The sequence below is a fragment of the Protobothrops mucrosquamatus genome, unplaced genomic scaffold (genome assembly GCF_001527695.2).
Source record: "Protobothrops mucrosquamatus isolate PMUCROS unplaced genomic scaffold, P.Mucros_1.0 scaffold527, whole genome shotgun sequence".
Lineage (NCBI taxonomy): Eukaryota > Metazoa > Chordata > Lepidosauria > Squamata > Viperidae > Protobothrops > Protobothrops mucrosquamatus.
In genome coordinates, this window is record NW_015386835.1 from 394,979 (window position 1) to 421,139 (window position 26,161).

The window sequence follows — 26,161 nt, forward strand, 5'->3', positions numbered from 1 at the left end:
GCTGTTCTGAGGTCAAAAATGCAACATATAACATTTTGATTAAAAAAATTAAATTAAATTATTTTCAGCATAATTATGTCATGTGGAAAGAGAGGGGGAACATCATGATCAAAAGATGAAATCAAATGTTATTGAGATGCAGCAAGGAAGAGGAGAGCTGAAGAAACAGAGGATGAAAAGGCTGCCTGTCTCCAGAATCACAAAGAAAGGTACAGAATGAGGAGACTAGAAAAGAGGTGAAAAGGGAAGATCAAATGAAGAATATGTGGAAAACACTAATTACTTGAGAGTTACTCAACACACCAGTACCCTTTAATAACAAGACCTCAACAGAGAAAGAGTGAAGCAAAATGCATGGATTGTACAATGTAGTATTTCTGCTGATGTTGTTGCCATGGCCAAAGTCTGCCATCACTGTCGTACCTTCCTATTCCCTGTAGAAACTGAAGAAGGAAGGAAGGATTTTCAATTGCTCCTTGCCAACTTCACACAAAGAAACTCAATCGGGAAGCTAGTAGGAAATCAGAAGTTGCTCCAGCTTCCATTGCTTTTTGCCCATCCTTGATCATTCTGTTTCTCTGTTCTTAGGTAAGGAAATATCTCTTAAATAATGACCCAATGGGACACAGGCTGTCTAATAGCAATTATAATTCATTGTAACACTTATAATGAAGTTAGCAACCACTGCAGAAGCAATGCCCTAAAACAGACCTCCGTGTTTCCTTGGGGAAAAAAATCAGTTCTTCCCCACTTTATTGGAAGGGCACAAGAAAGAAAGGCAAAAAGGTAACAATTGCCAGTACATAAAACTCACATTTGAAAACAAGAGTATTTATTAAAATTCTTGTGCACTTACTTAAAATACATATTTTATTTTATTTCATCTAATCAAAATTCAGAAAAACATGTGCCTTGGCTGTTCATTTTCCCTCCTGGTTATTGCTGAGAGGTTTGACACTAATTTGTCTGTGTGTTGGGGTAGGGGGGGGAAGGTTAATCCATTAATCAAGTTAAGAATGAATGTAACTTTATTGGTTGTGTTGACTTTGAACTATGATAAATCATTAGAATCTGTAAACTCTAATATTGACTAGACTTAGCATTGGTACAAACATGAGGATTAAAATCTTAGCTAAAATGGGGAGTGTGTGATTACTTTCTAGAAATGAGAGAAGAAATAGGGAGGGATATTCCCAAGCATATCAATGTAGGAACCTAGTATTATATAACCAATCCTTAAAACAGACCTAAATGAATACTGATCACACAACATTAAAAGTTTCCCATCCTTTAAAATGCAGCCCATGCAGAGTAAAAGAATAGGTTAAGTCGATCTCCAGATGCTGGCAATATTCAAAAAGTAGTAGTAAAGAACATTTTGCAATTTCAACAGATTTAATTGTAACAAATTAACACAAACTTCACTTAAATAAGTACCTTCAATGCAAACATACTATTATTAATCTCCAGAATGAAGCAGTTACTAAAAGGTTGTAGAGATACCAAATGTTATACTAATGTTTTTATGAATTCCTAGCAAATTTTGTACAGATATCTAAAATTACAGATATATTTTAATATTAGTTGTTAGTAAACTATCATATCTTCTAATCTAAGAGATATTATATTAAATCACTAACCTCTCTTTCCCATGAAAATTATGCACCTTTGTCTAAACTTCCTAATTTATAAATCAAAAGGTAATAATTCCAGACAGAGGAATTAATGCGATTAATGAATCAGAGTTGCAGAATGTTAGAAATGGACACAGATTAGTAAACAGATTAAAAACGTCTAAATCTGCAAATATTAGATAGATAGATAGATAGATAGATAGATAGATAGATAGATAGATAGATAGATAGATAGATAGATAGATAGATAGATAGAGAAACACATGTATAACCTTGAAACATTCTGTTCTATGATAATCATATAGTAACTTTAAAATGGATCCTTTTATATCTCATCAGTTTAAATATCTTTTAATCACAAAATATGAACAGCCGTAGTTATATGCTGTAATCTAATGTTATAATATATCAAGCAGAATTCCACAAAATTCAGTAATGAATGTTTGTAGCTGTGTAGTTTCAAAAGTTTGCTTTTATCATATTATAGCCTAAACCTAACTTTGAATTCCCCTATGTATTTGCATAAAGCCGCAACAAAGATGTAAAATTTCAAACTCTGAAAGCACTGAGTAAAAAAGTCTGAAAGGCCAGAAACCTAATGGCAATAATTTTACAATTATATTTTATGTTGTTGTAATATAACCTTAGCAAGACCTTGTTTTTTTTTCTAAATTACCAAACACTATATCTGAATAAATTTTTAATGATGAAAGTCTTTACTATGATCATTAACCAGCACAAGAATGAAGTTTTGATGAAAAAACATCCACACAGGAAACTGTGTGACTATGTCTACACCCTGTATTTGCAGTGTTCCATCCACAGATACAAAAAAGGGTTGTTAAGTTTAATGACATCAATACATTTGTTACCTAGGGGACCTAACAGCCACACCAATATATGCAAGCTATGGAACTGAAGTAGAACAAAAGAACAGTGAAAACTGCAAACTAAAAGCAAATCACTAATGCTTTCATCAGGTGTAAATGTGATCTATGAGACAGTATCTTCTAATCTAAAACATCATATAAACACTACATTGACAATGTAAATTGCTCTGTCTCTCTGTCTCTTTCACACACACACCTACACATACGTGCACACATGCACGCACACACATACAAATAAACATTCTGGAGCATGTTAGGATATTGCCCCAATATCCTAAAACAAAAGAATGACAATGCATATTTCAATCACATGACTAAGGTATTTTAGGTGCATCGGTAATATCTTTGTATGATACTCAACCCAGAATCAACATTTCTACTTGTTATGCCCAGTATTTTCTGAAACCTTTGAGGGCTGTAAAATAAACTTTTTTAAAAAGCTGAAATTCAATATAATATTTTATTAGCTAAAAATATAAGGGAGTCACATCAAGCTTTGGGTTAGTAAGAGACATTGCCATTTGAATGGTACTAATATACAGTGAAACTTCATTTTAATGGGAGAAGAAGTATTCAATATTCACAAATATCCATTAAATAAGTCATATAATTGGATTATGTCATTTTCATACTGACATTAGATTATACAAATTGTATCATTTGCATCAATTGTACATTTATTCGCATCCATGTGAGAACATTACATGAAATGACACAAATATAATTTGTGTGATGGCAATGATGCAAATTATGTCATGTACAGTATGTCATTTAAACGATGTCATTTTATTAATGACAAACTGCCATGTTAAAGTCTATCAAACTTTAGTAAGTTGAGGTTTCACTGTATTTAACATTACCGTGGGTTACAGATACATTGTTAAAACATTTACATTCAAAGGTGGCATAGGCTAATGAATTCTAAAGTATGCAAGGCAACTTAGTTTTTCCAAAATACTTCTCAAGTTTATGCCATACCTACAGTGCTTTCCTACATTTTCTAAAAAGATTCCTTTTACTTAACCTCCCTACTTTCTTAGCAGGTTTTTGTCACAATCTATTTTTAAAACTCCACCAACAAAACCACTGGAAACATGTAATTATGAAAAGGTAATAGCAATTCTCAATAAGGCAGTTAGTGCAATTAACTGAGAAATTAACTCACTTTTCTCACTAATAATACAATATAAAATTTGAACAGAAAATCTCCTACACATTAGTTCTGGGAGTCCTTTCCTCCTCAAAATCTAAATGCCTTAAAGATAAATTTACCTAGAGTCCTTACTCTAATAAATGACAGCCAAATAACAGATACTATGCTATGTTCATTTCCAAGTGATTTTACTAAAATCATTAATTCTGTCAAATACTGACCAGCCGAACACAATGAGTGAGGAATGGAAGAATGAGCAGAACTACTTCAGCAAATGCTTCAACAAACTCCTTAATACCTACAGAATTTCTGTTAATCAGAAACCAGAATAAAAATTCATTTACAACACTAATGCAAATAAACTGGATATCCAACACAAAATTTCTGAGTAAGGCAGAATGGTGATAAGAAATGCGATTTTTTCCCACAGTTTTTAAAAATTTACATCTTGTTAAAGTCTATTTAAAAAACCTTATTCCTTTCATAGAATTTAAGGAAAACAAAAGAATCTTACTTTGCTATCTCTCTCTCTTCAGTTTCTGGAATGGTGCTCTGATTTTCCAGATTTTTACATTCTGTGTCTTCGTTACATTCCACATTGGCTTCATCATTTGTTATGGTTATTCTTAACTCTTTCTCCTGGTCATTTGGAGGCTCCTGAAAACATTTTTGAATCCCCTATATGAAAGAAGAACATTGCTATCATTCACAATTAAAGAAACTGTTAATTATAAAGTGGACTGTCTTTGCACCAGCCATTTTTCCAACTAATGTCCAAATACCAACAATCAATTAACACATCCTTACTACTCATCCACAGTAGGGGTCCATTTTCATGTTTTGTTACTATGAAAGGTGTGGTATGGATGTTTATGAATCAGCTTCATTGTTAGGTATGAAAAACTGCACATGCTTAGAAATAAATTTGCTTGCAAATTGGTGCCTTGTCCAGCATATTTAAGAGAGGATGATGTACATGACTTCAAGCAAGAAATAGGACGGAAATCTGTAATCAAAAGACTACACAATTGGGATAGACTACTTGGTCATTAAGCTAGGTGAAAATCACATGGCTGTGATTGTACTTATGATTTTACTTCAGTTTTCCTTCGCTTTAATAGCATCAGAAGGATACAACCCAAACAACTGAGTGACCCAAATAGCAGGAAGTGCTTCCAGAACTTGATCCACAAGGAAACCAGATAAATGGACAAATGTTATAGCCCTTTTCCCTCACTCTGCTCTCTTTTGGAATGCTTATCCCACCACTGGGATAATTAGCAAGAAGAGAATTGCTGTTTGCATTTACATTCATTGAGATTATAAGTGAGTAATATTGGGGAGTACACATTGAAAGGAATGTGCTAGTACCAGTATTTACCTAGCACACTCACTGCCTTCAATGAGAAACTGATTAGGATTTTGACAGTGTCACGGCAGCAAGGGAGAGTCTAACTCTAATTAAGGTCAAAGACTTGAGCTTGTTAACTTGCGATTAGCTCTTTTCAGGGATGTGCTGTGCTGCAGACAAAAGCAGCTCAGGAAGATATAGCTTGTTTAAGCAATCCCTATGCTTGGGGGGGGGAGACACAGGTCAGGTATAGGACAATGCTAAGGGATTGTAATGTTGAACATGTGACTAAAAGAGACAGACACAGCAAAGGTCATAAATATGGAAATTGGTTTCAAAGTTATTTTTTCATCAGTGTTGTGACTACACTCATGTATTTTCATATATATATTTGCCAGTAGCCTTTATCCCAAGATGGCAAGCTTGAAAAAAAAATATTAAAATTGCCTGTAAAATAAAGCCCTTTTATAAAATTAATTGACCCTTAATTAGTATGCAATGATTGGGTCCAAAGGTAATCCTTCTCTCTTTACAGTAGAAAAGATGAAAAGAAGTTAGTATAAGTTTTATTGGGAAGAAAAGATTAGAAAAGGGAAGGAAGGAAGGAAGGAAGGAAGGAAGGAAGGAAGGAAGGAAGGAAGGAAGGAAGGAAGGAAGGAAGGAAGGAAGGAAGGAAGGAAGGAAGGAAGGAGCTCCTCCCAGGCAATGGCTAATCTTCAAAGACAAAAGCATCTTGAAGACTTCTTCGATGTCAATAGTATCTTAAGAGTCTTCTGAATGAACATTAAACAAACTACTACTAAATTGCCAGCCCATTTGCATCCAAATGGAACAGAGGAAATTCAGAATCTTCTGTTAATTATAGCAATTCTTTGTAACAGAAAATAATATATATCTCAATATTAACATATTAACTCTTGCCCTTATTTTTAATGAAAAGATTGTTTTAAAGAAAGTATTCCTATACAGATAGTTCTTGTTTAATGGAACTAATTAAGGAAATTCCATTGTTAAGTGAAGTGGCCATAAATAGAAAAGGCATATAAGTGCACCACTTAGCAACAGCAGTTCCAGAAGTCCCAGTTGCTGCTGGTTAAACAAGGATTTGTAGGTTGTTAAGCAATGATCTCAAGTGTCTGCGACTTCTGACTTCTTGCTGGCTTCCTCATTGACTTTGGTTGTGGAAAGCCAGCAGAGAAGGTTGCAAATGACAATCACATAACTGTGGGACACAACTGTAAGTATGAGGTCTGGTTGTAACTACAATTCATTCAGCGCCATTTTAAGTTCAAATGAGTGCTAAATGGGTGATCATTAAACAAGGACCACCTGTAAGATAAATCAGTATTAATATATATCAATATTCAGTTAAAATTTATAATGACACTGAACTCAACAGGATAACATCACTGATGATCATCTTCAAAATCAAGCAGTGCTTGTTCTACTCTAATAAGGTAGCAACAAATCCATTATCATCAGGATTTTGGTGGTATCTCAGATTGAAATAATGAACGGGATGCAATAACATTTCATGATACAGTTGCAAAGTATCTCACTCAGGTCATTTCCACACTACTGGTTTTTACAGTCTTTACAGCATTACTCAGCCATCACTGAAGTACTAATAAAGAGAATATTTGTAGCTTGGGGTTGACATGAGGGGTCCTTGGTGCTCTCTTTGACCACGCCCACCAATTGACAGGCAAGCCACTAGAATAGTGTTTCTCAACCTTGACCATTTCAAGGCATTGCTGGCTGTGGAATTCTGGGAGTTGAAGTCCACATGCCTTAAAATGGTCAAGGTTGAGAAACACTGCACTAGAATATAAACCAGGGGTCTTCAAATTTGGCCCTTTTATGACTTGTGGACTTCAACTCCCAGAATTCCTGAGCCCAGGAATTCTGGGAGTTGAAGTCCACAAGTCATAAAAGGGCCACTTTTGATGACCCCTGATATAAACTGAGGGCAAACAGCACTCCTTACTAGCATTGATGATGTTACCTAGTTTGGGTAATGAAACATCTGCAAGAAAACAAGCAAGCTCAGAGAGCTTGTCTTTATCTTTTCTGTGTGTCCTTTCCAGTTAGTCTCAGTTCCTGCCAAGTGCCTTTCAAAAGGTCATTTGGGCGTTTGAAAATAGTGTTATTTTTCCTGACTTTTCCCCATTTCTCCATCACCACACAACTAGGCCTTTATATACTAACTGAAATTTCACTTTCCACCAATAGAATTACTTGTATGGTAACTCTACTAGTAGTAGTTTTAAATTTCTCCCTAAAATAGTGCACTTACATAAGGATTTAATATTTTTTTTCTGGAATGATTCCTGCACTTCTCTTCCTGTGTGAGGAATACAAAAGAAGAACATGTTCTAGAAAATAATTAGCTAATGTGGATATAATTATTCTTCACTTGTACTGTATTATTACTATGATACATTATTTGTTGATTACACAGTAACCATGCTGTGATTAATATTTCCCTTGTTAAACATAAATAACAACTGCAAGATTAGATTCATGAAGTAATTCCAAGTCCCAAATCTTTTCTAATTTAAAAGCTGCATGTTTACTTTCCCCTTTTTTTATTCTGAACAGAAAAAATGTTACAGTCTGTGACACTATCTAAAAAGTACACTAATTAGATATAAATTATGCAAATCTATCCATATTTAAATATAGCACATGCATATAATTTGTCCAGGTAGTATGGAATCCAAAAGATCCTAAATAACATTTTAAAAGAATTGTTAAGCTGATAAAGGCACAAATAACATGTGATTTGGCCTTATAAAAGTTTCTCTTAAAAACTAATATTTATTCAGAAGTGCAAACATTTTAACTAATAAATCCTCCAAAGATCTATTTTGTCCAAAATAAGTTGAAGATCTGTTAACTCTGCAAATGGCATTCATTCCTTGATATTTAATAATAATAATTTGTGCAGTAAAACCGAACTGTGGAAGAAACAAAAAAGGTAGCTCTTACCAAAGATGGAGTTTTATCATTTTCTTTTTTTTCAGTCTCATTCTCAGCTAGTATGACTTGTTTGTTCATTGCTGTTATTTCATCATCTTTTTCTTCATTCTTCACCTTTGTTTCTTTTATGTTTAGCTCAACTTCTTCCTGCTTTTTCACCTCTTGTTCATGCTCCTTACAGGATTTGCTTGATGTTTTCTCTGGCAGTGCCATTTTAAATTCAACATTAGCTGATGTGCAATACTCTTCAAAGCCATAGAGATACCTAAAAGATGATAGCAACAAGCAAAATCAAGTTTCCATTGGTTTGCTTTACAATTACACTTTGATGATATGAATTCATTGGTTAAATTACAGTAGTTTAGGAAAGATTCACAAAAGGTCCAGATAATGACTTAAGGATGGAAGACTGAGATGAGTAAAAGCCCAAAAACATGTACAAACCTCAAGGTCAGTTTTAGAACCCAAAACAGGTAGTCCTCAACTTACAACCACAATTGAGCCCAAAATGTCTGTTGCTAAGCAAGACAGCTGTTAAGTGAGATTTGCTCCATTTTATGACCATTCTTGCCATAGTTGTCAAGTGAATCAATGCAGTTGTTAAGTTAGCAACACAGTTGTCAAGTGAATCTGGCTTCCCCATTGGCTTTGCTTGTCAGAAAGTTGCAAAAGGTGTTCCCATGACCCTGGCACACTGCAACAGTCATAAATACATGCCGGTTGCCCAAATTCTGAATTTTGATCACGTGACCATGGTGATGCTGCAACGGTCATAAGTGTGAAAAATGGCCATGTCATTTTTTTTAGCACTCCTGTAACTTTGAATGGTCACTGAATGAATGATTGTAAGTTGAGGACTACCTATACAGCTGAATGTACTTTTATATGGAGTAAAAAGTTCGTTTTTGAGTGCCAAACGGAAGTATTCAGTATTATATTAATTACTTACTTTTTGTAAGCACATTTAACATTATATCCAGCAGCAGAATTCAAGACGGGGATACCAAGGTCCTGATATACTTGCTTCCAGACAGCTCCACTTTCAATCTGCAAAATATAATGAGAGAATAGCCTTTTGTTTAGGCTTAAATAAATAACACCCTGATGATTAAAATAATTCATTCTACAAGGTCTGAAATTTCAAGAGGAAAAAAAATGATGTAAACAAATACTTTCTTATTGCTTTGATGTACAGAAATTTATTTTCATCTGCCCAAGTCTCACTATAGATGCATTACTTGAGAGGTTTAATATATGCAGAAGTGTAAGGACATATGATGGAATTGTCCCTTTCCCTTCACTTCTTGAATAGCTACCCCTTTCCAAATAAGAATTGCCCAACCTCTAGAATAGAGGAGGAAAGGGATGAATCAAATTTATAAGTGAAAGGATTTAACTGGACTACCTATATTGTCTACTATATCAAAATTTTGTATATCTAAGTTGAATAAAGAACATCTAATTTATAGGACTGCCTCTCCCTGAAGACATCTGCTCACCCCACCAAATCCAATAGGGTAGGCATCCTCCTGGGTCCTCTCCCTTAAATGTTGCCATCATATGGGATCTAAGAAGTGTCTCTTTTCCATATCAGTCCCTGCCCAATGGAACACCCTTCCCCCTATGGTCCAGCAGGCCCCCATATTTTTAAGTTTTGGAAAATCACTTAAGATTTAAGTCTTTCCCCCCCCTTTTAAGTCTTTTCTCCCAAGTGCTGGGATAGGGTGAAGCTGGCATGGGACAAATTTGTTGGGTGGCAAAGGAACATTTAGCTGTAGTGAAAGGTCTTTATTGTTGTTCTTTGTTTTGTTGTGTTTTACTTTATTGTTGATGCATAATGCTTTTATTTTGGGGTTGTGAACCACCCTGAGTTTGGTTTAAGATGGGCAGCTATATAAATGTTTAAAATTAATTAGGAGACTGAGATTATCTATTTTTTAATACTTCAAATTTCCTGTGGCAGATGACACATTACCCAAATAAATTGTAAGTGACTTGGAATAAAAAAGAAAGGTGGCCTAAGCTGTACTGTTTAGTGAGACATAGCACTAGAATCCACTGATATCTATGTTATACAGCAATAGTGTGTCAGTACAGAGCAGAACAGACTGATGAGACTGACCAATAAGCAAACTTTTAAAAAAAATTTAGCCAAAGTTAAGTACACGTGAAATTTTTAGCCAAAGTTAAATACATGTGAATTTGTTTACATAATCTTGCTTATTCCTCAAATATTACATGAAGGTTAAATAATTTTAACTTGTTTAGTTTTGTTATTAATGATTCAACAGCTTTACTTATAGTACCATGTATAACAAAGAAGGCCAATTTAAGCAATTATATTAAATGACTAACTACTTCCCTTCTATATATCATTCCTCTGTTATCCCAAAAATGCTTTTTTCATGAGGCAGCTGGACTTTCTTATTTTTCTTTCTTTAAAGACATTTCGCTTCTCATCCAAGAAGCTTCTTCAGTTCTGACTGTATGGTGGGGAATGGAAAGATTTATACTCCTTGCAAACAGCTGTTCATTTGAATTCTTTTAGGAAGTCGTTAATGCTACCTAGAGGCTTATCTGTGTCCTCAGGATCACCTGAGTGGTGCAAATGTGTGTGGAGCCTTCTTGGAACTGTTGAAAGGACTATATTGTAGACTGGAGATAGATAATGTCGGATTCCCTCCCCCCCTCTGTTGAGAGAGAGCTGTTCAATTTTTACATGGATGGCCTCTTTGACCCCTCTTTCAAACCAGAGGTCCTCTCTGTCCAAAATGTGGATTTTGCTATCTTCAAAAGAGTGGCCTTTGTCTTTTAAATGCAGATGGACTGCTGAATCTGGTCCTGATGGGTTTGTTCTCTTATGTTGTGCCATACGTTTATGAAGTTGTTGTTTCGTTTCCCCAATGTGCAGATCTGCACATGGCTCATTGCATTGTACTGCATACACCTGAATCTGCTGCAGGTATCTGCAGCCTTCGCCAGTGCAAAAAAAAAAACCCCTTCCAGCCTCACAATTCAAGAAAAGAGAGCAGTGACATCCCTAGGAAAAGACCCAAACATCACCATCTTGCCAGCGGATAAAGGAAGATGCAGTCATCCTGAACACAGATGACTACAAGGCCAAGGTGAACAGTCTTTTAAACTAGGACACTGCCACATAAGAGACTCTGAAGAGAGATCCCACCAGCATTTACAAGAAAAAGGTCACTAATTTCTTGCAACAACTACTAAAGGACAATGCCATCGACAAGCCACAATACTACCATCTTTACCCTGGGGTAGCCACGCCACACATATATAGACTCCCCAAAATCCACAAAGACAGAACACCAATCAGACCAATTGTTAGCAGCATCAACTCTGTCACCTACAACACTGCAAAATATCTAACTACTATATTAGCTCCTCTAGTTGGCAACACCACTCATCACATCTATAATTCACAGGACTTTGCCAGCAATGTTTGGAAAATAAAACTGGACGTGGATGAGACCATGGTTTCATACGATGTGACTTCCCTCTTCACTTGCATTCCAACAACTGAAGCTGCAGCACCCTAGGTGACAGAACCAACCTCAGCCCAGACCACATATGTGCTATACTGGACCTCTGCCTGACCACTACCTATTTTAAATTCAGTGAAGGTTTCTACAGACAAAAACATGGCTGTGCCATGGGCTCACCTGTGTCCCCCATTGTGGCCAATCTCTACATGGAAGAGGTAGAAACCAAAGCCCTAAACTCCTTCATAGGAATTCTACCCACTCAGTGGTATAGATATGTGGACAATCTATACCAAGATCAAAACACAGGAATTGGAAGCATTCACTAAACACATCAATTCGGTGGACAGATACAGCAAATTCACATGTGAAGATGTTAAGGAAAATACTCTAGCCTTCCTGGACTGTGTTGTATACATTAAGGAAGACAGAAAACCCACACACAGAGATCAATATTTACAGTATTTTACATCCCAAGTGGCCCTTCATCAAATCTCAAAAAAGACCTAGCAGGAGCTCCTCCATAACAGACCAAGAAGAAAAGAATAAATGAAGCAACGTAGTAGTCATTACATATGTTGCAGAAATATCAAAAAAGCAAAGGAGGATCTTCTGCCAACACAACATACATGCACACTTCAAACCCAAGAATTCACTAAGGCAGAAGCAGAAGTGTGCAGATCTGTACACTGAGGAAACGAAACAACTTCATAAACGTATGGCACAACATAAGAGAATAAACCCATCAGAACCAGATTCAGCAGTCCATCTGCATTTAAAAGACAAAGGCCACTCTTGAAGATAGCAAAGTCCACATTTTGGACAGAGAGGATCGCTGGTTTGAAAGAGGGGTCAAAGAGGCCATCTATGTCAAAATTGAACAGCCTTCTCTCAACAGAGGGAGAGGGAATCCAACATCATCTATCTCCAGTCTACAATATAGTCCTTTCAACAGTTCCAAGAAGGCTCCACACACATTTGCACCACTCAGGTGACCCTGAGAACACATTAACGGTAGCATTAACGACTTGCTAAAAGAATGCAAATGAATAGCTGTCTGCAAGGAGTATAAATCTTTCCATTCCCCACCATCCAGCCAGAGCTAAAGAAGCTTCTTGGATGAGAAGCGAAATGTCTTCAAAGAAAGAAAAACAAGAAAGTCCAGTTGCCTCGTGAAAAAAGCATCTTTGGGATAACTATGACCTAGATGACTGAGAATTTCCATAGACATCATTCCTCTTTTGTTTGACAGCTGGATTTAAAAATTATCTGGAGAAGCTACGACATGAAATGCCAAGCAAACAGTTCTCTTTTACTAACCTTTCCTTCCCTAAAACAAACAAAAATCATTATTAGACATTTCTGCTTAAACGCGTGCTGGATGCTTCAAGAAGACACGCCCTATTGTCCTCCTGGCTGTTATCTCTATTCATTACAATTTAAACATAGACTGATAAATGGAACCTTACCTTATCAAAAAATATATATTATATCTAAGTGATTACTAGACTCCATTCTAAATTACATATAAATTAATCCATGAGTTGGTAAACCCAAATTAAGATTTATTTCAAGCATCTATTTTATAGATAATTAAAATAAATTCTGGTTTTCTGGGTGTAAAATAGGTTTTCATTGCTATAGGTAAGAATATTTAATTCTTAATTTCAGATTTGTTTTAAAATTAATGAATTCATTAATACTGAATATATTATAGCTGCACATTATCATTGGGTCTGGCATATTAAATCCCACAGTGGTCATTTCACTGCTTTAAATTAATCCATGCAAGCCCTATTTCACAAATTGTGGTGTTAGCATTATATCCAATAAACCACTTATATCTTGTCCATTTTAATCACACTCTTAAGAACCTTATCTTTAATCTACTCTATATTTGCAGATTATTATTTTTAGATATGTGAGCAAATCTCACCTTCTCAGCAGAACCATGAAGCTGTCAAAATTGAAATCTAAAACATAATACAATTTAAATTTTGAAATCTCTTGATCTTCTCACTTTTCAGTAAAATTTATTAATGTACTGCCACAGGCACAGTAACTATTTTTCCAGTAAATAGTTTACAACTAGTCCTTGACTTACAACCATTTGTTTAGTAACTGTTCAAAATTACAATGACACTGAAAAACTTGACTTATAACCAGTTTTCACACTTATGCCTGTTGCAGCACCCCTACGGCCACATGATCAAAATATGGGTGCTTGGCAACAAGCATGAATTTACAACAGTTGCAGGGAGGTGAGGTCATGTGATCATCATATCTAAACTTCATAGCCAGCTTTCAACAGAGAAAGCCAGATTTGCTTAATAACTGTATGATTCACTTAAGAACTGCCGTGATTTGTTTAACAACTATGGCAAAAAAGTAAAATGGGGCAAAATTCACTTAACAACTGTCTTGCTCATCCAGGAAAATGTTGGGCTCAATTGTGGACATAAGTTGAGGACTACCTGTATATTAGATTACAATTCTATCATTTATTCACTTAATATTTTAAGGAAGTATCAATTAACTTCCATTATCATAAATTACATTATTTATAATAACTTAGTGCAGTACAATGTCAATTTTTGATATCGGCAAACAAAATAACGGTTGCTGTTGGGATAATAACAACAACAATAAAAGTGGTGTCTGCAAACAAGCTGAAGAAGCAGTGGACCACCTAGTCATCTATTGCCTCGAATAGCTGACTACCTTGCATTTAATTTATAGCTAAACATCTTAATGAAGTATTGCATAATAAATCAGTAATTTATTAATCATTGACAAAACCTAGATGATTTTTAAAAAACCAGCAAAAGAAACAACATAGGAAACTATAGACCAACAACATGTTTGCCTACAATGTTTATATTACTTGCAGGCATGATAGCAGACAACATTCAGGATTTAGAAGAAAATAACTATTTTCCAGTAGAACAGAAAGGAAATAAAAGGAAAAGGAAAAGATCAACTTCTGATTGATAAAATGGTTCTGGAGAACTGCAAAAAGGCAAAAAACCATTTTTACATGGTCTACATTGATTATAAAAAGCTACAACGTAGTTGGATCATCAAATGTTTGGAAAAAAACTAGTGGCAAATAAAAGCATTGCTGTAGAATGTATGTAGAAGAATCATGAAGCAGGGGCAAGACAGAAATGGTGGTTGGAAATGAAAAGTATGGGCGTGTCAACATTAGCAGAAGCATTTTCAAGTGACTTATTATCACTTATTATTTGTCATTGCTATGATCCCACTTTCAGTGATTTTGAACAAAACAAATCTTGGTTACCAAATGGCAAAAAAATGCAGATAAAATTTTTCATTTTCTTTATGTGGATGATCTCAAGCTTTGTGGAAAATCAGAAATCAAAATTCAGTCATTGACAAATACTGTAAGATATTTTAACACAGATATAGCAATGGAATTTGGCTTAGCAGATGTATGCTACAATAGCAATAAATGAACAGTTAATGAAACTGAAATGCCAAACACCCAAACCATTAGGAGCCAACAAGATGAAACCTACAAAATGCCCAAATATCTGGGCATTTTACAGCCTGGATAACATCAAGCATAAACATGTTAAAAATGTGATTAGTAAAGAATACATCCAAAGAGTAAGAAAAGTGCTAAAAAGAAAGCCATCAATACTAGGGCCATAGCTGTGATATGATACTGCTGGAATTATTAACTGGACAGTTTGGACTGAGAAACAAGACAGCTAATGACCATTTATTATTCATAAAATCCCCATAGTGATATTGATAAATTTTATCTGCTTCGCAGATATGGAGGCAGAGATTTACTTCAAGTCAAATAAAATGTCAAAAAAGAAAAGTGTGCATTGGCTGACTATATAAAGGTAGCCAAGAACAAGCATTGATATGAGTTAAAACTGAACTTACTGAATGTGCAGGAAACAAAACATGAATATTGAAATAATATGATAAAACCAAGAATAGAATGCTGGCAAAGAAAAGCATCACAGTCAATTTCTACAAAAATCAAGGGGAAAGTGGATAAAGATAAAATCTTACAACTAAACAAAGAAGAAGAAGCTGAAGTCTCAATTTTGGCTTATCAAGAGCAAGCTATTTGAACCAATTTAATCAAGGCCAGAATTGAAAAAAAAAAATCAAATGATTCAACGTGCATTGTGCAAAGGGACAGAAGAAACAGTATATCATGCACTCAGCTCATGCAAGATAGCACAAGTTGATTATAAAGAATAACATAATATAGTTGCCACAATGCTGTAATGAAAAAAATGGAGGGAACATAGAATTGAAAACTACAGGTAGTCGTCAACTTACAATAGTTCCTAGTGACCAAAGTTACGGCACTGAAAAAGGTAACTTATGACCATTTTTCACACTTACAACTATTGCAGCATTCCCAGGGTCACGTGATCAAAATTAAAATGCTTGGCAACTGACTCATATTTTATGACAGTTGCAATGTCCCAGGATCATGTGATCACATGTGATCATTTTGCAACCTTCTGACAAGCAAAGTCAATGGGAAAGGCAGATTCATTTAACAGCCATGTTACTAATTTAACAACTGCAGTGTTTCACTTAACAACTGTGGCAAGAAATGTTATAAAATGAGGCAAAATTCACTTAACAAATGTCTCACTTAACAACAGAAATTTTGGGTTCAATTGTGGTCGAAAGTTGAAGACTACCTGTAATTAGCAGGTTAAAATATTCTGGGATTTCTTTGATTGAAAAGAAGAAAGTATGGATAATTGATGTGGCAAAACCAGGAGATATTAAAATAGAACATGAAAAATTGGAGTATCAAAATCTGAAAATCAAAATTAAATGATTATGGCATACACTGGCCATGATAGTCCCAGTGGTTATCAGCATTTAGCAAACATGCACAAAATTGACAAAATTTTCAATTGCAAAAAGTCACTACTATTCCAATATATTACAACATTCTAGGTTCTTGGGAAGAACTCAATGCATATGAAGACCAACACCAGCTAAAGAACTGGCAGCTGGAATTTTACATTTTTGTATATGTAATAATAATACATCTCAAAAAAACCAGCCAAGATAGTACGATAGTACCAATAGTACTATCAATGAATAGACACCTTGTAAACAATTCCAAACAAAGTGGAGCACCACTTGAATGCTATTGGCATTGACAGAATCCCCATTAGTCAATTGCAAAAGTCAGTTTTACTTGGAACAACTTTCGTCCTGCAATTATACCTTTAATACCGTTAAACAATATCTGCCTATCCCAGGTCCCTGAGAAGGACTTGATAGGTAGATAAAAATGCCAAATCCAGCCTAAACATCTGACTGTCTGACAAAACATAAAAGCAACCAAATTCTAAGCAATTGCTATGCTTACAAAAAGCACAAAATACAGTCAGCCCATATTCCATAAGCCACAACTTTGCTGTATAAATATAAATATCTTTGTACTTTCATGTTCCTTTAGATGTTATTCTTCTAGCGCTAAAACTTTTCATATATAAAAAGAACTGCATCTTGTAGTACTTGTTTAATGACATTTTTGTGGTATGTACAGTTATCTCTATAAATGTATCTAGCACAAATGGGAGAATGTTACTTTCTTATTCTTTGTATAAGAAAAACAAATATGCACAACTGCCTTAAAAGTTGTGTTCTCATCTTCTTTACAACTCTTTTTAAAGCTACATAAAGTGACACTATTATAGTTATTTTAGATTTATTTTTTTTTCTTTTTACTATAGTTTATAGTACTTACATTATCAAATCCTCCAAGTTTATGAACAAGTCTGAATAATTTGAAGAGATTCAAATTTCTGTATCCAAGGACAGGTCGTTTATTAATAGGAGTCCCTATGAAACAAAGTATTTTGAATTAAGTGATTGAGCATGGTGAGAATTCTTCATATAAACGTTACTGAAAATAAATTTAGAAGTTTAGTCTCACATAAAAATAATGTAACATACATTCTATTCATACTTAGTCAAAATAATCACAACCATATTCAATGCTACTTATTCCAAATAAATGTGTAGAGAATTCAATTAAAGCTTTGTCTTCCCAATTAAGCTACATAATATTTATAAGAAAATAATTCTCCAAATAATTAGAGAAACTTGTACCTAGGAGGTAGTCAAAACAAAATAGAGTGCAGCACTTAACAAGAAACCTTATGATAAAAACCATTTACAAAACTAACACCAAGTCATGTTACTAGAAATTTTGGCTAACATCCTGCATTTGCTAATGTGTGTCTGGCAAATAACTAGAGAATTCATATTTTTCCTACAATATTCTTCCCAACATCCCATCTGATCTGGACCATGGGAAGACCTCAGAGGAGGAAGAAATTGGAATTCCATGGATGATTTTCCTTCCTATCCCCATAATTCTTTATTTGCCAAATATAGGAGCTAGCAAGGATAATCTATTTTAGTTGCCTGCTTAGGACTGCAACAACTGGAAAAAAGTCACTTGACAAGTGAAAGTATTGCTTGGTGGGCTACGCTTGGTTCTGGCAACCTACAAGTTGTGCAAACATATAAATACATTTGAGAGGGCTTTTTTAAAAAAATGTAGCCTTTTAATTATTTTTTTAAGTATAACTTTAACAGTAAGCTACCTTAGTAACACTACATACTAAAATATTTGTAATTATCTTTTATTCCTATGTATACAATTAATTAATTAAGAATGAAAATATTAAAAAGGAACACACTCAACTATCAGGAATGAAAAGCAATGTGATTCACAACTATATTAAATTCTCATACAATTAAACAAGCTGTACAAAAATGCTCACCTCTATCTTCCATAAATTTATAAAGTTGTTGCAGAAAGTTATCTCTTTCTTCAGGAAAGGGTTCTATTTCTTCCTAATGAAATAAATAAATAGTATTTTTTTTTTACATAGCCTGCCATCTCAAAAACCAACAACAAGGAAATAAAAAATCATCATCATAATATTAAAGGATATTATTAATGTTTTACTCTAAAGGTCAATTTTTTTTATCTTTAAACTAATATTCTTTTTTCAAATCTATTTTATTTCAAAATATTAGAGAGTTCCACCGTGGGAAAATACAGAAAATTTAATGCATACAAAAATTACAGTTTTATGAAGTTCTACTGAGAAGTTAGTATTGCTTTGTTGGAAAGCTTCTACAGGACTGAAGCTTTAAAGTGCCAAAATGAACACTTTGGTACAATTATATCTGACTAAATACAATTTAATCTATTGCATGTTATTTGATTAAAGCTGTGAACTGGGAATAAAATTTTCTCCTTTAAAAAACAATATGGTTTATTGTGGATTCCTGAGCTTTCATTCTGATAAACATTTGCTGATACTTCAAGACCTCAACCCATAGCTATGATTGCAATGATGATATCGTTAGCTTTATAGTTACATATTCCTTCTATTATTCAAAGCTATTATTCTTGAATAAAGAATCCAGGTATAGTTCTCCTGAGGTTCACTTTGGTCGAATACTGATTTTCACTACTGCTTGTACGAAGCTTGAGAGAAGTGACTAGCAAGATTTACAAACACAAATTTTGGCACATGCAGTGTAATACAAACCTATTACACCATAGGATTATACTTGCCTCTTCTTCACTGCTATTATCTTCTTTTTCCTTTTCATCTTCATCCTCCTCTTCTGCTTCACTACTGGAACTTTCTTCTTTCAACTCGGTCTTCCAGTTACTAGGAACAGTTCTATTTTTACAGAATTCTAAGGCCTGATCGAAAGCTGTAAATAAATTAATTTTATTAGGATGGAATGACCTACCTGAAATAGTCACATTCTGACTTAATATGGATTTTGTGCAGCTATATAGTCCCTTTTCTTCTATTTAATTGTGTGAGTGAATCGAATGAACAGTGTGAATGAGTAAAAAAAGTTAAAAAAAAATAGCAATAGCTTATGTCTGAATTTTAAAAAATTTAAAGGCTTTCTAAACAAGGCAGACATATTGTATGTCTTGGTTTAACTTGATTTCCATTTTCTAGCTTGCTTGCAAGTTCGTATCTATAGTTAATTTAAGTCAGAGCTTCTTCTATTCAAAGACAATGTCTTCATTGAACTGAACAAACTTCTATATGGCTATAGGGACTCACGTACCTAAAGAAATGTTTCATTCCATGAAAATATCCCTTATTATGAAGATCAAAGCTACTAATTAAAATTCTTCAGTTTCCTAAAGTATAATTGACAGCAATAAGGAATATAGCTTTTTCAGTTGTAGCTACTAACCTTGCCATGTTTGATCATTTTTAAGGTACCAATTAAAGACACTGCTTTTGGCATAAACATTATGGCTAGGCATACAATCTCTCAAATTGTTTTTAAGCTTGAAAATGTTTTAATCCTTTAATTTCTATAACTTGATATCTACTGTCGGTTCTATTTTTAATTATGCAGCAAACTTAGAGATGGTATCAAGGCTTGATAGACTATTCTTTTATTTAAAGTAGGCAGCACAACTGCTGAAAACTGGTGGCATGATTTCCTGTCATTTTAGAACAGGAAGCACATAATTATTATAATATAAAATCTAAAATAGGCATGATGCAGTTTTAAAAACAAAGAAAATCCAATCCATTCAATCCAGGAAAAGATGAATATTTAGATTTTGGCATTTGATTTTTTTCCCTATGTCTCAGACCAATACTACCTATTTTCTCTCATAAGGCACCCTCTGTGGCCCTCTTACAAGTCCACACTTGTAAAAGTACAGAAATTCTGATTAAAAGGTAGAGAAAAATAAATAATAAAATAAAATATGATATTCCTGGCATTCCTGGAAACATTTTTTAGAATTCTCAGTCTAGTCTAAACTTATTTCTGTTCTAGCTAATTATAACTGAGATTAAAAGCAGTCTAATTTTGAAGTTAATTTTTACCTTGTTTTAATGCAGCATCAGGTCTTGGTGAAGATTCACTAATTTCCCGTACATCTTTTCTTGATACTGAAGAGCTAAACAAATTGTGATAACAGTATTTTAAAAAATAAATATTTTAAATATTTTGATAATAAAGCAATCTCTATTTAAATAAAGCAATCTTTTATTATTAATTATCCATAAAATGTGGATCTCCTACCATTACAAAGCAAACAGGAATTTTAAAAAATTGAAAACTTTTTTGGGGAAAATATTTTGTCTTAAACTACTTTGTGTAAATCAGTTATTGCTAGAAAAGAAAAATTAAGATTTTGATCTGAAATTTTAAACAGTGCTAAAATGTTTTCTTAAATAACAATTGGAAAAATTGCTATAAATCCAAACTCAGAATAAAAAAACAGGAAGGGGAACACCCAGTTTTCCTAATGATGAAACACAGATAACTGCCTAGCAGAACAATTATATCTACTTCAAAATAAGTTTCTTTACAACAAACTACGCTAAAGTTCCTTTCAATTCAATGGCTTGTTGGTCTAGGGGTATGATTCTCGCTTAGGTTGTGAGAGGTCCTGGGTTCAAATCCCAGACGAGCCCTATTTTCGCTCCATCACTGGAGGTTTTTAAGAAGAAGCTAGACTCATCTGAAATGGTATAGGTTCTCCTGCTTGAGCAGGGGGTTGGACTAGAACAGGGGTGGGGAACCTTGGCTCTTTTATGACTCTTGGACTTCAACTCCCAGAATTCCTGAGTCAGCATGGCTGGTTCAGGAATTCTGGGTATTGAACTCCACAAGTCATAAAAGAGCCAAGGTTCCCCATCCCTGGACTAGAAGACCTCCAAGGCTCCTTCCACATTCTATTCCATTCCATTCCATGATTACATGACTGGACTATGATATCCTAGGTTGGGTAACCTACATGCTAATGAGATTGGAAAATAAAATCAGCTGTCTTTTCCTGAAATAATATAGTAGATGCAGAGGGAAGTTCCATGATTTTAGATCAAAGAGGGGAGCCAGATTTGCTCAAAGACCATGTGATTTCCTTAACAACTGCAGTGATTCGCTTAACAACAAAGTGAAACCTGGCATAAAATCAGACACAACCCACTTTACAACCACCTTGCTGAGCAATGGAAATTCTGGTCCCAATTATGGTTATAACTAGAAGACTACCTGCATGGCACTTTTCAAACTGATTAAAATAATACCACATTGTTATTATCATAATTATTTACAAGCATATTGTGCAAGGAAATAACACTTTGTTTAGAAATCCTACAGCAGAAAAAACATTTAAATTGTAGAAATATTCTATCCATGCACGTCAATATTAATACAAAACAGCACACTGTTTTCTGCATTCATATATGAAAGGAGAAGGCAAGATGCAAAATTATTTTGTTCATTCTATCCCCTCCCCTTCATTCCCATGAATAAAAGAGATCTGTGTCCATCTGCCATCTCTCTTAGTTACATCGTAGATGTTAGACAAATAGTAATTAAATCAAACAGTTTCACTCACAACTTGCCATCCTTGAAAGAACGAACAAGAACATTATCTTTCTTTACTGCAACTTCATCACTGCAATCTGGACAAACCACCTACATAGAAAATAAAAAGAATTATATAATTATTAGAGAAACTTTATTTAAAATTATCTAAGAGATCATAAAAACGCATTTGTATGCATATGGTAAGGTCTACACATCTGGTTGTTATTGGCATGGTCGGTCAGCATACAAAATCCCCCTTTCCAACTACTCTAGATATTTCAAGTAACTCGGTGGGCGGGGGAGGGGGAAGGATCTTAAATTGTTTCCTGCATGAAAAACAAAACCCTTGGCCTCCATCATCCTCTGCCATCTGAAAAAAACACAGCAGAGGGGGAAAAGTAGTTTTATCTGAGAGTGAAAGAAGAAGAAACTTGAGCACTGCAACTTCTATTTTCCTAAAAGCCCTGTGTTGACTGAGAGAAAAGAGGTTGCCTGCCTCTGGGTGCAGCATGAGTTTGAGCAGAAGGGCATTTTCTTTTATTTTTACCTGCTTTTTAGACAAGAAAACAAACTGGATTCCTTTAAGTGGAATTCCCTTTCACCAAACCCTGATGTAAAGTGAAGAAGAAGAAGAAGAAGAAGAAGAAAGCCTCTTGCAATCTCTACTTCTCCAAAACTCAGCACAAAATTTTTAAAAAACAAACTTTCCCTACTTTTCTGATGCAGAAGTGGAAGCTAGACACAAATAAAGGTATGTTGGTAAGCTATCTCAACGTACGTCAACCCTCATATGCATGTGATATTTCTGCCAGTATTTAATAAATTTCTGGGCACTATGGACGATTTGCTGTAATCTCAGATCTACTGAGCTACTATTTAAATCGCACTGCCTGTTTCATAGCAGCACTATATAACTGTAAGCTTCTGATTAACCTAAATTAAGCCATGCAATCCTGGTATTACTTGATGGTTATAAAGTCAATTTATGGAACTTAGAGGTCTGATTCATAAGTGATGTAGTACAGGGGTCCCCAACCTGTGGGCCATGGCCCACTACCCAGCTGCAGCCACTTGGCCACCGGGCCACGTGAAGGGATGGGCCAGTGCACACGCACATGTGCGTGCACTCATTCCCCCACATTCGCACTAGCGTCGCCCTAAGCATTCTGCCGGTGCTAGCACCGTCCCGCCCCAGAGCGTCCCACTGGCACTAGTGCCACCCATAGCATCCTGCCAGCGCTAGCACCGCCCCATTTGCAGCATTCGCCCCCGCGCCGCCCCATTTGCATGTGCGCATGTGCTCATGTGCGGCCCATTTCCCCATGCGGGCATGGGACTCATTTTTGTGTGCACAGGCACGCGGGCCATTTGTGTACACACACATAGCAGTGCCTGCCTCCTTTTCTGGGCCGCCAAACCAAAAAGGTTGGAGACCTCTGACAGTATACATGATAACCCTTCCAACTTCTATTATGAGACTAAACTGAAATGACTTTTAAAAATGTACTCCAGGATTTTTTTTCCAGATTGCAAACCTATGTTCTAAATTAGCAGAAAAGAAATTTTATTTATCTGCCGACTTCCAGTGGAATGATAGCTTTTAAAATCATCTCAAAAAAACAGTAAGAAGTTCTACTTAGTCTTTACTGTTGTTGTTACCGTGTTTCCCTGAAAATAATACCCAGTCTTATATTTTTTTTGCCTCCAAAAGAGGCACTAGGTCTTATTTTCAGGGGACGTCTTACCTTAGGACTGCCGCAGCCAGGCCTCCCATGCCCCAACACCTGTTGTGCCACTGGGTTGACTTCTTCAACGGCCACTTGCCACCACTTGCGGCCAGACACCATGTGGCGCATTGCGCCGGTGCTGCCACTCACAGGCCACAAAGTGCTTCACACTGTTGCTGCCACTGCGGGAGGCTGCATAGCACTTTGGGCCAGTGCCGATGCTCACAGTAGGAGGCTGTGCGGTCCTTTGGGCCGATGGCAACAGCCCGAAGCAACATGCGGCCTCCTACCACAAGCACGGCAATGGCACAATGAGCCACATAGTGCGACAAGTGTCAGAGCAAGGGAAGCCTGGATGCGGTGGGCCTACCGGTAAGGTAAACAGGTGCAGGGCGCGTGGGGCAGCTCCACCCCCCCTTCCCCCCAGCTTGATTTTAGGGGTGCACTTTGCCCCAAAACTAGGGCTTATTTGGGGGGTAGGGCTTATATTAGGCCCACCCCCAAAAATCAAGCGAGGGATTATTTTCGGGGTAGGTCTTACTTTCGGGAAAACACTGATCAACTTATCCAACTCTCAGTAGAATAAAATATACTTATTTGGACTATTTCTTTATTTCTACTAATGCAAGAATGTCAAACAGCCGGCCCGCAGGTGGGATGTGTCATGGCGAAAGCACGTCCACCCCATTGCCGGCAATGGAAAAAAAGTCGTGATACGTCACATCACGTGACATTGCAAGTTTGACACCCCTGTACTAATGGCACACTCTTATTATTACATAATAACCTAAAACATAAGAAAAGTCCTTTGCCTAACCCAGCACCTGTTTTTAACCATGGGAAAACTACAAGCAAGATATAAAGCCAGTAACTAATAAGGCTGTGTAAAATGATTAAAGCATCTCTCTGAATTCATCTTCTCAAGGCTTGGTGCAGCTGATTCAAGGGCCTCCTCACATTAGATATCTGTATAGTATATGCATGAAGTCAATTCTGTTGGAACTGTATCTGCAACACAATTCTAAAAGCTAATCCTACGATTTGCATCCCAGTAACTGATATTCAGAGGTTACACCATCTCTGAATATAAGCGTTCCACCAAAATATAAGTTTTGTATCATAATACAGCAGGTTTTGCCTTTTCAAATCGTCTATGTGGCTTGATAGACCAACAGCAAAAAATGTTAATAGTTTATTTAGTGTTTGAAAAAGGAAATGAGTCAAAATAGGGTTCCGTTTTTCATAAACATATACTCTATATTGAGTACATACAAACACCAATTTACATATACTTGTTTTAGCAGCTATTAAGCATCAAAATGTTAAAATAAGGCCTTTATTAATGTAGTCCCCTGCACATATAATAAATTGTGTGTTATTCTGCATTTATTTGCTTTGTATCAAAGCACTGATTTATTAAAGATTGCAACTAAAATTGCAGTCTTATTTCTAGGACTGTATTATCTATTTCAAATTTTTTAAAAAAGAATACAGAAAGTAAGTACTTACCAAACCTGGAAACCAAATATTTTTCTTTTTATCCGTACTAACAGTTTCTACGCATACAACTTTTCCTAATAATTCATCAGTTTGTTTTCTGTCATCTTCATCCTCATCACTTGAGGATGAGGAAGATTCTTCTTCTGGGCTATAAGGGAAAAGGTGTCACCATATAAATGTTTATTATACAATTTATAGTTAGAATTAGTATGAAAAGTGCATTTTTGTTTAGTCATTGGCTTATAGTTTATGACTTTACAGCAAACTAGAGGGGAGAACTATAGAATGAGTGAATGGAATAAATAAATTAATTAATATGGTGGCTGATGCATAGTAAAATCAATAATTTTTCATTAACAATTTTTCATTAACACAGTAATACAGCATTAAAAGGTATGTTGACTCAGCCTTAATTATGATGTAATACTTTAAATTATGTTGTCCTGGTTTCAATTGCCATCATAGAAATTCTTATAAGTAGGAATTATCTTCTAAGTTATCCTGACTCTGACGTCTCTATTGTACAGGATTTCATAACTCCTTAGATGCCTTCCATCTTTTTTGATCTTCTGGGAATTAATTATTATCTGTCCAATGGTGTCCTTAGCATACCAATTCAACATTAGAACCTTTTTCTGAGTTCTAAAATCTTTTGGAAATTCTGAGATCTTTTCCTGTTATTTAATGTCTATTACAAACTTTAATGTCTTTACAATACTGTCTTTGTCAAGTTCTCTTCTGGTATTTTTGTTTTTGTTGGCTTTGGCTTCACTTCTCTTTTTGGCAATTTCCCACTATTTGTTCTGACATCCAGTTTTCTTTCTTTTGCTTCTTGGTCTCTGGTAATCTCTTTTCACATTCATCCTTAGGAACTTCTCTGACTTCAGTCACAGTTTCTCTGCTTCCCTGTCAATGAGATNTTAGGACTTCAAAGTGATTCTGGAAATTCTGTTTGATCAAGTCAAGATCAGATCATGGAAAATGATTGGCTTTCTTCTGCTGCTGTTT

The 26,161-nt window shown here is 35.3% G+C and overlaps 1 protein-coding gene and 1 non-coding gene across 2 annotated transcripts in view; one reads left to right on the forward strand and one right to left on the reverse strand.

Annotated features, from left to right (window-relative positions):
- Positions 1–26,161, reverse strand: part of ARID4B (AT-rich interaction domain 4B) — an 86,638-nt gene that overhangs the window by 25,282 nt on the left and 35,195 nt on the right. The window contains exons 8-16 of the mRNA XM_015816922.2: positions 25,163–25,301; positions 21,955–22,034; positions 20,432–20,505; positions 19,132–19,277; positions 18,326–18,398; positions 17,281–17,375; positions 8,960–9,057; positions 8,020–8,275; positions 4,192–4,355 (exon numbers count right to left, since the gene is read on the reverse strand). Coding sequence (XP_015672408.2) covers positions 4,192–4,355; positions 8,020–8,275; positions 8,960–9,057; positions 17,281–17,375; positions 18,326–18,398; positions 19,132–19,277; positions 20,432–20,505; positions 21,955–22,034; positions 25,163–25,301 — 1,125 coding nt within the window. The remainder of the gene's footprint in view (positions 1–4,191; positions 4,356–8,019; positions 8,276–8,959; positions 9,058–17,280; positions 17,376–18,325; positions 18,399–19,131; positions 19,278–20,431; positions 20,506–21,954; positions 22,035–25,162; positions 25,302–26,161) is intronic.
- On the forward strand, positions 20,954–21,025 carry TRNAP-AGG. Its single transcript has one exon. It is a non-coding gene; the product is annotated as a tRNA-Pro (tRNA).